General features: G+C 37.5%; 1 protein-coding gene across 3 annotated transcripts; it reads left to right on the top strand.

Annotated features, from left to right (window-relative positions):
• The first annotated feature begins 4429 nt into the window (after positions 1-4429).
• LOC119256854 (olfactory receptor 5H2-like) lies at positions 4430-11379 on the top strand. 3 transcript variants are annotated; one of them, XM_054700678.1, is made up of 4 exons: positions 4430-4466; positions 4638-4708; positions 5327-5398; positions 10433-11379. In XM_054700678.1, exon 4 carries the CDS (start codon positions 10450-10452, stop codon positions 11377-11379), a length of 930 nt encoding a protein of 309 aa, XP_054556653.1. In that variant the 5' UTR covers positions 4430-4466; positions 4638-4708; positions 5327-5398; positions 10433-10449. The 3 variants fall into 3 exon arrangements, with proteins under 3 accessions (XP_054556653.1, XP_054556652.1, XP_037380504.1); XM_054700677.1 differs by lacking the exon at positions 4430-4466 and having other exon boundaries at positions 4615-4708; positions 5353-5398; XM_037524607.2 differs by lacking the exon at positions 4430-4466 and having other exon boundaries at positions 4615-4708.
• The last annotated feature ends 4462 nt before the right edge of the window (positions 11380-15841 follow it).

Raw genomic sequence — 15841 nt, 5'->3', positions numbered from 1 at the left:
GGGAGGGGTTGGGGTCAAAATAAAGGGGTTGAAATTGCTTGGGGAATATAAAAATAAAAAAATTAAAATTAAAAAAAAATTGAAATGGTTTATTTCTTCCAGGTCTGTTCCAAATGTACTACTTCCATGACGTATTTACTGATCCTTTCAAAGAGATAGGAACCCCATTTCAAGCTTGTAAGAGCTTATTTACTCTTCTTATTTTTGGCCTACAAACTGTTTTAGATATAATTTAGAAATCTTTATACATTTTGTAACAGGTAGTAGAATGGCTACACTCCTGCTTATTAATAAATATTTATAAAATATTGTGAAATTAAAATGATCTTACACACCTATAGAGAAAAATTCTAAATAGGGTATTACTCTTTTATATTTGTGGTAACCCAATGGCTTACAGGGTCTGGGATGGCTGCTGCATGCCACCTTATCCCTCAAGTTTCTCTCATGACAATCTCTCCTGTCACAAAAGCAAAATATTCTTGTTCTTATTACTAGCATAGCTCCTGGAATACAGTATGACATACTATCTGAGGGAAGTGTCATAATTAGAAATTTGGTGAAAGATACAAAATATCGACGAATTTAAAACAAATATCAATAGCTTTACTTATTCTACCAAATCAATACCAACAACCTCTGGAAACACCGTCAAACACAGCCAGACGTACATGGGATTCCTGTTTGCCAGAATATGTCTGTCCAATTCCAATATGGGATAGGCAGGAAGGAAGGGGGAGCCAGGTAAAATAAAATTATGGCTATTATCTTTTTAACGTACCTAGGAATAGTATTGAATTTCAAATCACAGAAGGGACATGTTTTGTATTGGGATTTAGCTGTTGTTTGTTTTCTAAATCAAGCCATATTATATCTTTAAATAAGGATATTATTTAAATATCATACCATTTGAAGCAATTTTCAGCATATTGTAATACATCTAATGCCTTTTTAAGCAAATTATTGACCTCTGTTTGACTTCTAATTAGAGTAAAATGATAGGACATATATATTGTCTACACTTGTCTTTATTAAGAGTTCTATGAGATGTTTACTAATAAAAGTTTCTAACCCCCCAAAAAAATCTACATCCAGACATAATTTTAAAATAGTATCTGGACATTCTGTGGGCCAGGGAAGATAAAATTAACCAAATCCATAGCAGAGAAGAAAAGCTATACAGACCAACGAACCAGAATATGATGCAGTGCTGCTTGGGACTATAATCCCTCCTCTCTGTCCTCCCGCAAATAGGATGTCGGGACTTTAAAGGAAGTTGGACGCCCAACCATAGACCTGAAGTCTTAAAGAAGGGAGCACACAGAAGTGCACACAGAAAGATGCAGTCTGATCACAAGAAAAGGAACACCATTTTAATGTCTGTTCAGTTTTCCCCCACGATACCAAGACAGCAATAGCAACAACAGGTCTATTTTGCACTTCCCGCCTTCCATACTTGGCCCTGATCTAGAACGAAAAACCTAAACCTAAAACCATAGCTCCACCTCCCAGGCAAAAAGAAAAGCACCCATGAAGTAACCAAATGTACAAGGAGAGCACATTTTGTAACCAGATCAAATATCCTAGCAATATGGAATCCATTAAAAGAATAATAAACTACCTAAAATCAAACTTAAACACAGATGTAATAATAAAATCTGGTGCCCAGAGAACTGGACAACCACATGGAAAAGAATGAAACAGACCACCCCTGACAGTGTCTAACAGTATACACAAAAATTAGCTCAATATGAACTAAGGACTGAAATGTAAGACTTGAAATAATAAAATACATAGAAGAAAACATAAGGAACAAACTCCTCAACTAATAGCCTTAGTAATATTTTTATGGATGTCTCTAGAAGCAAGACTAAAAGCAAAAATTAACAAGTCAGACTACATTAAACTTAAATAATTATGCGAGAAAGAACCATTGATAAAAGGAAAAGGCGACCCATAAAATGAGAACATATTTGTGTATATCAGAGTTGATAATTAATATATATGTATAAAGAACTCATGAACTCAAACAACAAAAAGATAAGCAGCCTGATTTAAAGTGAATAGAGGATCCGAACAGCCACTTTTCCAAAGAAGTCATAGAAATGGTAGCCTAACGCACAGACCAGTTTTCAACATGCCTTATCAGGAAAATGAAAATCAAGGTAAAAATAAGGTATCATATCACACCCTAAGAATGGCTATTATCGGCACATATTAAAAAAACTAGCAACAACAAATGTTGGCGAGGGTGTGGAGAAAAAGGAACTCTTCTGCACTGTTGGTGGGAGTGCAAACTGGTCCAACCACTGTGGAAAGCTGTGTGGAGATTTCTGGACCTACTAAACATAGAGCTTCCATATGATCCAGCAATTCCACTCCTAGGTATTTACCCAAAGGACACAGAAACATCAATTCCAAAGAACACCTGCACCCCTATGTTTATAGCAGCACTGTCTACAATAGCTAAGCTTTGGAAACAACCCAAATGCCCAAAAATCGATGACTGGATCAAGAAGATGTGGTACATATATACCATGGAATATTACTCAGCATTCAAAAAAGATAAACACATGCAATTTGCAGCAACATGGATGGCGCTGGAAGGGATCATGCTCAGCGAAATAAGCCAAAAAGAAAAAGAAAAATACCGGATGGTCTCACTCATAGCAGGAATCTAGAAAACTTAAATAAGGGACCAGGAGAATGAATAACTATAAGAAAGTGAAAATCAAAATCAACAAAAAACTATGAACCAGAGACACTTTTTGGGGGGTGAGGGGCAGGAGGGGAGGGATTGGGGTCAGAATGGGGGGGCTGCAATTGTATGTGGAATATAAAAATAAAATTTATTATTTAAAAAAAAAAAAAATAAGAATGGCTATTATCATGAAAAGAAGAAAAAACTACCTATGTGAGGATGTGGAGAGAAGGGAACTCTCATTACCACTGGTGGTAATGTAAGTTGGTGCAGCCCTTGTGAAAATCAATATGGACACTCCTCAAAAGATAAGAATACAAATGCCCTTTCCTAACTCTGGGAATTTACCTAAGAATATGAAAACTACATATGGAGAGATATATGCACACTCAAGCCATTACATCATTACTTGCAATAGCCTAGCACTGGAAACCTAATTCCCATGGACAGGTGATGGGGTAATGAAGTGGTGTTTATACACAATGGGGTGCTACTCAGCTACAATAATCCATGCCGTTTCCACTTGCAACTATATGGGTGGACCTAGAAGGTATTATGCTCAGTGATAAAAGTCAGATGGGAGAAAAGCAAAGAATTTATGACTTCTCTCATATATGATAAACACATAGAGAAACAAAATGAATGATGTAAATAAAGGAAAGGAACTTGCAGAGTGTAAGAACACAGTAGTCATGGCAGAAGAGAAGAGGGAAGAAGGATGGGGAAATGGAAACAAATGGTTTACTGTATTTTGATCAATGGAAAATGAATTCTGGTGGTAAACATAAGGCAGCAGATGCAGAATTTGATTTTAAAGGCAGTACTACAATATATGATCTTATTAACCAAAATTCAGTAAAAGAAAGAACTCTCTGGGTTGGTATTTTGAAATAGTCCACAGACCTTTCATGGGACAGGACTACAGAGAGATTCTGTAAGGAATCTCCCTGAACTCCATTGTGGACTTCAAGTCCATGTTCCATTGTTAGTCAGGATCAGTCACTCATCCATCATAGTAATCCTGTTACTTGTCTGGAAATTCAAAGAAATATGGAACCCAAAGAGACCTAGTAGTGGTCTTAACTTCCCACTCCCACAGTCCAGCAGAACGATCCCTTCCTCTGAAACAGAAAGAAAAATATAAGATGGTTTCATTTATAGGAGGAATGTAGAGGAAGCAAATAAGGGATCAGGAAAAAAAAAGTATAATAAGGTAAAAATCAAAATCAACAGGCAACTAGAATCCAGAGACATTCTGTAATGGAGGAGGAGGGGGAGGGATCAGGACAAGGTGGGACGAGAACAAGGGACTATGATGATGATGCACAGGCGAATTGGTGGTGGAAACTTCATGGGAAATGATACATTGTACAAAAATGAAGGATGATGTAATATATATATATATATATATATATATATGAAGGAATGTCATATATATCAAGGAAGCACTGGAACACAGACAGAAACTCCTCCACAGCATCTTCTGAGAATAAACTAATCAACAAAGAAAAAATATTTGTATTCAAAGATATGGAGTAAAATTAGGAGATAATTTCACCTGATACACCTTGCTTCTACCTTTGCATAACAGCCATATATATCTTTTCTGTTGCTTCTTAATCAATCTAAACTACCCAGTGATAATCCAGGGTGGCCAACATTGAGGGCCCTGTGCATGAAAGGAGTCCAGAGGCATACATTGTTAGAAATGAAGATTCTAAGGTGACTCTCAGAGCTCCTGAAATAGAATCTACATTTGAACAAGGTCTCCAGGAGATAGAAAAGTACTAAAGTTTGGGAAGCACTGATCTAGGACACCTCTCACTGGGCTCATTTGGTTTTTTGGTTTTTTGGTTTTTTTGTTTTTGCTTCCCCAAACTACTTTAGTGCCCATCCAATCCTTGGAAATCTATTAGTATTTCTCATTGTATTTCAGCTTCAAGGGATATGGGGGATTAGCACATGTGTGGATGTAATCACCTTCTCTGATACAACTAAGTGACCAAGGTAAGTCACTTTAATATTAACTCCTCCCTCCTTTCATGGATTCTGACATTAAATTCATTGAGTGTTGCCCCGCTGCTCTATCCCTTATTTAGTAAGTATCCACAATCCAGTTTGCATGTTGACGATAACTTTTGTGGCGTATGCTCCTATGAGAATATAGAACTCTGTCCTCTTTAAAATAATGTATGGTTAGCTCAGAAAAGACCATACTGGTCAGAGCACTCACAGTAACATACACAACTGAAGTTTTCTATAAACATGTCAAAAATATCCTCTGTATTGGGAAATACTGTATAAAACGAGTTCACTGAAAACAGTCTGGACTGACCTGATGTTTATGGACTGTAATACCCTGTGGGACAACTTGGACTTCTTACACATGTTCAAATCCACAATGCCCAGAACAACTTAGCTTTGTCCTTAAGGGAATTCTTGGGCACTAATGTGGAAATTTTACGTCTTTACTCCTTCATCTTCTGGCAAAGGCATACATTTATACAATTGGTTGACTCTGGTGTTCAAAACAAACATATATTTGATGTTTTTCTGAGCTTGAAAAAAAGAAGTCTCCATAATGAAGCAGCATGCAAGGAACTGTGACCTATGTTTTCATTCCAGTGCTACTGTATTTTTATTCACTCTAGAAAACTAACACTTTGAAAGGATCTTCTCAATTTTGCACAAGCATGGGTAAGTTAGAAATAATTTTTCTAATATTTCTCATCCATTACAGAAAAAGTTAAAGTACTATATTAATTCAAAATAATTTAGGTTGGGTTCAAGATGAAAAAGTAGCCAGAAGAAAAATATTATTTAGATTAATTAGATTATTTAATTGCTTAATCAATGTATTTTATTTTTGTGCTGTCAGGATAAACAAAACACCAACGACTAAACCATCCCCCTTCAATGTTTGATTCACCTTTTATCATAATGATAATGACTTTATAAGGCAGTGATTGGTAAATAGTAACTTTAAACAATTTTCATTTGAACTGAGTTAGAGATTCAAGTGATGTTTCCTATGTAAGAAATATTTGTGGTTATTCTCATAAAGAGTTACATTCTCTTTAACAATCACCTTCTCTGAATAAAACTAGTGACTAAGGTAAGTCACTTTAAGATTAACTCCTCTCTCCCTTCATCCATTCTCATATTATATGCATTTCCCTCTGCTCTATGTCTTACTTAGAGAGTACCCACACTCTATGTGACTTAGGTAATTTTTAATTATTAGGTTATCTGGAAGGCAAAGAAGAAACTCGATGCAAAACAAATATATTTAACAGCTGTAATTACAGATCCTGCTATTTATATCACCAGCTTTAGGTTCCAGTCTTTGGCATAATGTATTCTGCTAATAAAACAGGTGATCTTATGTAAAACCAAAGAATATCTAGAGAAAATTCTAATAACTGTTAGTAACAATAAGTAATTTAAATATGGCAAAAACTTTGAAGCAGTGAACACTTAAGTATACATGAATATACAATGTAAAATTAGAATGAAAGTCTCTGTTTAAACAAACACCGCAGGGCCTCCCCGGTGGCTCAGTGGTTGAGCTCTGGGTTGCGAAGCTGCCCGCAGCCTCTGAGGCGCTGGTTCGATCCCCGGCTGCTCCCCGGCCACCGGAGGAGGGTCCCACATGGCGCGCAGACCTCTCCTGCCGCCCGCTGCTCCCCTCAGCACTGTACTTCGGTCCTTCTGCCTGCTCTGCTCCCCACTCTGGCTCTGGTGAATTCTCACCCTCCCAAGCTTCTGACTGTACCCAGTGCATATATAAACAAAAACAAACAAACAAACAAATAAATAAATAAACAAACATGCCTCTATTAAAAAAAAAAAGATTAAAAAAAATAAACAAACACCATAGGAAAATAAAGTTGGAATTACAGATAACAGAAATAAAGGATTCCCTGAGCTGATAACTTTTAATGAGAACCAGTTAAGACAAATATTTACTGCTTCATCTGAACCATTCTCCTGTTTCATCTGCAGTCTTTCTCTTACATATCACACTACTTCATTGCCTTCTCTTTCCACATTGCTTTGTCTTCATTATTTTCTGCTTCCTGTGTTAGCTCCCTCTGGTTTTCATTTCAACTACGTAATTACATATTCAAGTCCCCCCGCCCTTTTTCTCTCAATGTCCTCCTCTGGCTTTTGAAAACTTTCATGACAGTATTCTGCAGGACAAAAATTCACATCTGTCTATGGGCATAGATAAAAGCCAAATGAAATAAATGTCCTCCACAGTTGTCAGAGCAGTTTCATTTTCCTCACTGTTGTACCACTTGCTTCCCATTCACATATTATCCTCTGACCTCAACTCCACAACAAACCTCAAAGTGCTCTTTAAAAAGCCACTCCATAAACAAGGCTGTTTAAACACAAAAATGAAAAACATAAAAAGCCACTATGAGTCTCTCAGTTTCCATACTAAATGATCTGCTTTGTTTGTTTTCTATTCAAGCAGAGCATTCATTCTGGATTTTTGCACTGTATTTCAATTTGCCCTTTTTTAGTGTTTTAGTGTTCACAACATTAATTATATAATTCACACCTGCTTCTCAGTTCATGCTGCTTAATATCCTTTCTGGTCTCTCACTCAGCCCTTTTGGGTGAACCAAGGTTCCTGGATGCAAGAGGATGGGAGATAACTGAGTAGAAACTGGCTCTAAAAGAGAAATGAAAGGGAGGTTGGAGAATCCACTGAAAAGTGCGCAGGGACATAGGAAACAAAGGAGCCCATCAATAGTCCATGTCATGTCCCAACACTAGCTCAATGAGAGTTGTCACTCTCCCTGAATTTGGACCACCAGAAACTCACACCGACAATGCCACTGTTGTGGATATGGGACACAACTGCTGGCCTTCATAGGATTGCCTTTGAATCTAATACTCTCTTTTGTACCTGCACGTCTTTCTTCCTCTCCCCATATTCCAGATGCAGGTTCAGTGATTCGACTTGCCAAATCCAGGCATCCCTCTCACTCTAGGACAAAGGGGAATGGGAAAGTGAGTTTCTAGCTCTTTGGGCTTTTTTGACTGTGTGGTTACCTCTGCAAGCCACAAAGATTAGGTGGTAGAAAAGGGGATCAGAGTTGGCCATCTAATAAATGCTGTGCATTCTCTTTGTAATCTCTTTCCTATACCTTCAAGTTTTTTTCTATTCCCTCCCTCTCGTTCTGCACACATTCCAATGGACAGTTCTTTTTCAGTCTCCCCCATGACTCCAGATATTATTTCTATTAAGATCTAGTAGACTCATGCCACTAATCTCATTTTGCCTGGATGTTCAGAGGACACTCTCCACAATAGCACTGCCGCTGAATTCTAGATTCAATTTTTGATGACGCTCAGCTCAATCAGGTGAGTCCTTCTGCTTCACTGACATGCCTTGCATGTCTAAAGACACCGAGTCCTCATGCTTCTACTGTCTAAAACCCTTTGCCTCTATTTGTCTTCCTCGTCACTCCCAAGGGCTAGGAATGTTATCTCAACTTGAGCACTTCACATTTTATTTTTTTTAATATTTTATTTTATCTAATTCTTACATCATTTTTCATCTTTGCACAATGTATGCATTATCATTTTGGTTATATTCCCCATACAATTGCACCACCCCGTTATTTCCACCCTAGTCCTTCCTCTCCCCTTCCCTCCCCAGCCCCATAGTGTGTCTCTGGTTTATAGTTGCTTGTTGATTTTGATTTTTACTTTGTATCAATTGGTCTTTTTCCTGGTCCCCTATTTAGGTGTTCTAAATTCCTGCTATGAGTGAGACCATCTGGTATTTTTCTTTTTATTTCTGACTTATTTCGCTGAGCATGATCCCTTCCAGCTCCATCCATGTTGCTGCAAAAGGCATGAGTTTATCTTTTTTTAATTGCTGAGCAATATTCCATTGTGTATATGTACCACATCTTCTTGATCCAGTCATCTATTTTTGGGCATTTGGGTTGTTTCCATAGCTTAGCTTTTGTAAATAGTGCTGCTATAAACAAAGGGATGCAGGTGCCCTTTGGAACTAATGTTTCTGTGTCATTTGAGTAAATAGCTTGGAGTGGAATTGCTGGATCATATGGAAGCTCTAGCTTTAGTAGGTCATGAAATCTCCACACAGCTCTCCATAGTGGTTGGACCAGTTTGCACTCCCACCAAAGGTGCAGATGAGTTCCTTTTTCTCCACAACGTCACCAACATATGTTGTTGCTAGTTTTTTTAATATGTGCCATTCTCACTGGTGTGAGATGGTATCTCATGGTAGTTTTGATTTGCATTTCCCCAATTACAAGTGATGTTGAACATTTTTTCATATGTCTGTTGGCCATTTGCATTTCCTCTTCAGAGAAGTTTCTTTTTAGTTCTTCTGCCCATTTTTTGACTGCATTATTTTCTTTATTTTTGTTGAATCTCATCAGCTCTTTGTAGATTTTTGTGATGGGTCCTTTATCATTAGTGTTGGAGCACTTCACATTTTTAATAATGTGGAGGGTATTGGTTTTTAAATGTTGATTCTTATATCCTTCTGACAAACTGAGTTAATTTCTACATTAAAACTTCACAATGAGGCCTCCCGTGGTGGTGCAGCGGTTGAGCGCTGGGTTGCAAATCTGCCTGCAGTCTCTGTACACGTTCCATCACGGGCTGCCAGTCAGTGTCCCACATGGTGCACAGACCTCTCCTGCCAAGTCCACTGTCCCCTCAGCAGTGTATTTCCTCAGTTTGTCTGTTCTGTTCCCCGCTCTGGCTCTGGCTCATTCTCTCACCTTCCCGCCCTTCTGACTGTACCCAGTGCTTGCATAAATAAATAAATAAATAAATCTTTAAAAAACAAAAAACAACAAAAAAAACTTCACAATGGTACTACACAAAACAAGACGATGATATGTAGGTTGCTTTGAAAACCACTACACACCAATACATTGTCCTGAACAGTGCTTTGACTGTAGCTTCCTATACATGATGTCTATATTTACTAACATTAACCTAAAAAATTAACTATTAACCTCAAACATTAACCTGAAAAATACACTGTATTAGGCCTCCTGGCTTGCAGCGGGTAGAGCACAGAGCTCTGAAGCTGTCCGCACCTCTGCAGCTGGGTTCAATTCCCAGTGGCCAAGGAGACACACTCTCCTGTCTCACCTGCTGCACCCTTCAGCAGTGTTTAAAGTCTGCCTGCTCCACTCCCTGATCTGTCTCTGATGAATTCTCTCACTCTCCCACACCTCTGGCCTGTAATACAGTTCTTTCATATGCAAATAAATCTTAAAAAAATAAAATAAAAATAAAATTAAAAAATTGCTCTGCAGTATTTCAGTGTATGAGTCCTACCTGAAAAAAGAAGTTCAATATACTTCACATGACATTCAATTTTCTTATCATCCAGATTTTGAAAGTTTATTCAATTACCTCAGATTCCATATTTTGCTCTCAAAATTTCCCTAAAATTCTCACATCCCTCCTAATTTTTGAGCATGGTCCAGTAGTTCCTTTTTATAACATATTAGTTCCTGTATATTTTTGAGCTGAACATATTGTACTTATATTAATTGCTTGAAATCCCCAAAGTAGCTACCTCCTATATAGTAATATTATTTGAAACTGAAAGGGCATTCTGATAGGAATATCATTTATTTTAAATTGATTGCCTCTGCCAATTTATAATTTACAAATTCACTATGAATGCCTTTTGATATTTATTGCATTTCATTTCAGGGAACATCCAATGAGACATGGAAAAGGAAAATGCATCCTTGCTGACAGAGTTTGTTCTCACAGGACTTACATATCAACAGGAGTGGGGAATCCCCTTGTTCCTGGTGTTCTTGGTGATATACCTCTTTACCATGGTGGGGAACCTTGGTCTTATTTCTCTCATCTGGAATGACTCTCAACTTCACATCCCCATGTACTTGTTCCTTGGAAGCCTAGCCTCTGTGGATGCTTTAATATCCTCCTCAGTGACACCCAACATGTTGGTCAAATTCTTTGCCAGGAGAAATGTAATGAATCTTTCGGAATGCGTGATGCAATTTTTTTTTTTTGCTATTGGGGTTTCCACAGAATGTTTTCTCTTGGCAGCTATGGCATTTGATCGCTATGTAGCCATATGCAACCCTTTACGTTACCCAGTGGTGATGACCAACAGATTATGCACCCAGCTAATAGTCTCCTCATTTGTATGTGGCATCATTCATTCCATGATTCATACAGGTTTCATATTCAGATTAACCTTCTGCAATGACAACATATTACATCACATTTTCTGTGATATTAAACCTTTGTTTAAGATTTCCTGTACTGACCCTTCCATTAATATTCTAATAGTTTATATTTTCTCTGGGTTAGTTCAGGTAGTCACTATTACAACTGTTCTTATCTCTTATACACTGGTTCTCTTTACAATCTTAAAAAGGAAGTCTCTAGAGGGTATAAAGAAGGCATTCTCTACCTGCGGAGCCCACCTTTTATCCGTGTCTTTATACTATGGCCCTCTTCTCTTCATGTATGTGCGCCCTAGATCTGCACAGTCAGAAGATCAAGATATGAAAGACTCGCTATTTTACATTGTCATAATTCCTTTCTTAAATCCAATTATCTACAGCCTGAGAAATAAGAAAGTCATAGATTCACTGACAAAATTGATAAAGAGAAATGTTTAGACCTCATACTAATAGCTGTTCTCCAGGAGAGCAGTCACAAAATTGTGCGTATTAGGTGTTGTTTGTTATGTGCTGATTAGAGTTCAAACCTTATTGCTATGATAATTTTCCTATTACTTTATTGACTTAATGTGTGAATATGTAATGAACTCCTTACAGCTTGTTAGGTTATTCAAAAACATACAAGTAATTTTAATCAAGTGCTCATAACATACTAAATTAAATAAAGGAAGAAACGGAACATTTTACATGCTTGTAGTGTTCTTCAAAGTGACTTTATAAATACATTAATTAATTGCTAAAATAGGCTGTGACTCTGTGATGCACCTGAATATGAACATTGGCAATATAAGTGAGCAGCCTGGAGACTCGTATCATATTGAAATGCACAGTGTTGGACCATTTGTGCTTGAGTAATTCAGGCCAAATTTCAGGAATATTGCTAGCATCAAAATGTCTTTAATTCCATTTTATGGAGACTTGGTGAATTTTACCTCTGCGGTGAAAACAAAACTTGTGTCTCTGAGAAATAAAACAAAACAGTGACATGATGAAGAAAATTTTCAGAGAGTGAAGGCAGGGCCAAACTAAAGATACACCCCTCCTCAGACTACATCCATGAATAGCAGGATATAGGGAGGGGCCTCAATTTCTTTGTTATCTTCTCAGGAAATTTCTATCTTTGTGTATTATGTTCTGGGGTCATCTTACTAAGTCAGAAACCTAAGTGATTGCATTGAAGGATTAAATGAGGATGGCTTAGAGGAGAGAGAGATGAGGCAGATTAGGAAGGAAATGGTCTCAATCTTCAGAATGAAAACAAAGATCTAGTAGATATAAATCTTTGGTATGTAAAGGTTACTGGAATGTGTATTGACCTTGAGGGGCTTTAGATGCCTCTTACCAAACTTCCAATAATATTAAGAGGGTATGCAGGCATGCTGTTCAGGGGCTGTCTGGAAAGGCATTAAAATGTGCAAGAATTTGATTGCTTTGTGCTTAAAACTCATTGCTGGGTAGTTTTCCTCACATTCCATATTATTAAAATATAATAAGTGTCCTTTTATTTAAAGATTTATTTATTTATACATACAAGAACTGGGGCACAGGCCAGAGTTTTTGGGGGGTGAGAGGATTGCCCAGAGACATTGGGGAACACAACAGGCAGATCATCTGAAACACACTGCTGAGGGGAGCAGTGGGCAAGTCAGGAGAGGTCTGCTGTGCAGAACATATGGTGACCATATGGGTCACCTCCCTGACCAGGGATCAAACTTGTGCTGTAGTGCCTGTGGTGAGCTTCACGGGTTGCATCTTAACCCCTTGTGCCACAAGGGAGTTCCCCAATAAGTGTCCTACTGTAGCCCCTTCTCTACCATTCCTCTCTCAACATTAAAATTGCACACACATTCTTACTAATACCATTGCTACCCTAATCCACAAATCCTTGCTCTGTGTTCTGAGAAGTTTTAGTTACTCATCCCTTTTAGCTCATCGATGCTCAGTTTCTTTCTGAACATAGCTGCCTGATCATTCTTTGCAAAATATCTTTGATTAAATCGTATCTCTCTCAATAATTTTGAATGGTCACTGTGCCAGATTATACATGAATAAATATCACCCCACATGCTGAGATGCCTTCAAATAAAATCTGGCTTTAACTATAAAGTTTAATACTTCACAGTTTTCTATTGGACTCTGGGTTAAACCACAAGAGAGTTTTTGAACACTTTGTAGAAAAACCTCATTGTTTTAGTTCATCCTGGCATTCAAGTAGGTCTCCCCACAGAGAATCCCCCCTACCCTACTGCCTCATCATTAAAATTGAAATGGTTTATTTCTTCCAGGTCTGTTCCAAATGTTACTACTTCCATGACGTATTTACTAATCCTTTCAAAGAGATAGGAACCCCATTTCAAGCTTGTAAGAGCTTATTTACTCTTCTTATTTTTGGCCTACAAACCATTTTAGATATAATTTAGAAATCTTTATACATTTTGTAACAGGTAGTAGAATGGCTACACTCCTGCTTATTAATAAATATTTATAAAATATTGTGAAATTAAAATGATCTTACACACCTATAGAGAAAAATTCCAAATAGGGTATTACTTGTAGTAACCCAATGGCTTACAGGGTCTGGGATGGCTGCTGCATGCCACCTTATCCCTCAAGTTTCTCTCATGACAATCTCTCCTGTCACAAAAGCAAAATATTCTTGTTCTTATTACTAGCATAGCTCCTGGAATACAGTATGACATAATATCTGAGGGAAGTCTCATAATTAGAAATTTGGTGAAAGATACAAAATATCGACAAATTTAAAACAAATATCAATAGCTTTACTTATTCTACCAAATCAATACCAACAACCACTGGAAACACAGTCAAACACAGCCAGACATACATGGCATTCCTGTTTGCCAGAATATGTCTGTCCAATTCCAATATGGATAGGCAGGAAGGAAGGGGGAGCCAGGTAAAATAAAATTATGGCTATTATCTTTTTAACGTACAGAGGAATAGTCAAACACAGTCAAACACTGGAAACACAGTCAAACACAGCCAGACATACATGGCATTCCTGTTTGCCAGAATATGTCTGTCCAATTCCAATATGGGATAGGCAGGAAGGAAGGGGGAGCCAGGTAAAATAAAATTATGGCTATTATCTTTTTAACGTACAGAGGAATAGTATTGAATTTGAAATCACAGAAGGGATTTGTTTTGTTTTGGGATTTAGCTGATGGTTGTTTTCTGAATCGAGCCTTATTATATCTTTAAATAAGAATATTATTTAAATATTATACTATTGAAGCAATTTTCAGCATATTGTAATACATCTAATGCCTTTTTAAGCATATTATTGACCTCTGTTTGACTTCTAATTAGAGTAAAATGATAGGACATATATATTGTCTACACTTGTCTTTATTAAGAGTTCTATGAGATGTTTACTAATAAAAGAATCTAGGGCCTCCCCGGTGGCGCAGCAGTTGAGCGCTGGGTTGCGAAGCTCCCCACAGCCTTTGCAACGCCGGTTCAATTCCCGGCTGCTTCCCGGCCACCGGAGGAGGGTCCCACATGGCACGCAGACCTCTCCTGCCGCCCGCTGCTCCCCTCAGCAGTGTACTTCGGTCCTTCTGCCTGCTCTGCTACCCACTCTGGCTCTGGTGAATTCTCTCACCCTCCCGCGCTTCTGACTGTACCCAGTGCTTGTATAAATAAATAAAAATAAATCTTAAAAAAAAATTATAAAATAATAAAAAAAAAAGTTTCTAACCCTCCAAAAAATCTACATCCAGACATAATTTTAAACTAGTATCAGGACATTCTGTGGGCCAGGGAAGATAAAATTAACCAAATCCATAGCAGAGGAGAAAAGCTATACAGACCAACAAACCAGAAAATGATGCAGTGCTTCTTGGGACTATAATCCCTCCTCTCTGTCCTCCTGCCACAAGGATGTCGGGACTTTAAAGGAAATTGGAGGCCCAACCATAGACCTGAAGTCTTAAAGAAGGGAGCACACAGAAGTGCACACAGAAAGATGCAGTCTGATCACAAGAAAAGGAACACCATGGTAATGTCTGTTCAGTTTTCCCCCACGATACCAAGACAGCAATAGCAACAACAGGTCTACTTCGCATTCCCGCCTTCCAAACTTGGCCTTGATCTAGAATGAAAAACCTAAAACTAAAACCATAGCTCCACCTCCCAGGCAAAAAGAAAAGCACCCATGAAGTAACCAAATGTACAAGGAGAGCACATTTTGTAACCAGATCAAATATCCTAGCAATATGGAATCCATTAAAAGAATAATAAACTACCTAAAATCAAACTTAAACACAGATGTAATAATAAAAACTGGTGCCCAGAGAATTGGACAACCACGTGGAAAAGAATGAAACAGACCACCCCTGACAGTGTCTAACAGTATACACAAAAATTAGCTCAATATGAACTAAGGAGTGAAATGTAAGACTTAAAATAATAAAATACATAGATGAAAACTTAAGTAACAAGTTCCTCATCTAATAGCCTTAGTAATATTTTTGTAGATGTCTCTAGAAGCAAGACTAACAAGGAAAAATTAACAAGTGAGATTACATTAAACTTAAAAAATTACGAGAAAGAACCATTGATGAAAGGAAAAGGCGACCCATAAAATGAAAACATATTTCTCTATATCAGAGTTGATATTTAATATATATGTATAAAGAACTCATGAATACCAACAACAAAAAGATAAGCAGCCTGATTAAAAGTGAGTAGAGGATCTGAATAGACACTTTCCAAAGAAGACTTAGAAATGATAGCCTAACGCACAGAAAAATTTTCAACATGCCTTATCAGGAAAATGAAAATCAAGGTAAAAATAAGGTATCATATCACAGCATAAGAATGGCTATTATCATAAAGACAAGAAACAACTAACTATGTGAGGGAGGATGTGGAGAGA

The sequence above is a fragment of the Talpa occidentalis genome, unplaced genomic scaffold, assembly GCF_014898055.3.
Source record: "Talpa occidentalis isolate TD23 unplaced genomic scaffold, MPIMG_talOcc4v2.1 talOcc4.4, whole genome shotgun sequence".
Classification (NCBI taxonomy): domain Eukaryota; kingdom Metazoa; phylum Chordata; class Mammalia; order Eulipotyphla; family Talpidae; genus Talpa; species Talpa occidentalis.
This window is presented reverse-complemented; position numbering and strand designations above follow the sequence as displayed.

What these genes read in the sequence shown, in the direction of transcription:
- LOC119256854 (XM_054700678.1), top strand. Translation starts at nt 10,450, where the DNA reads ATGGAAAAGGAAAATGCATCCTTGCTGACAGAGTTTGTTCTCACAGGA.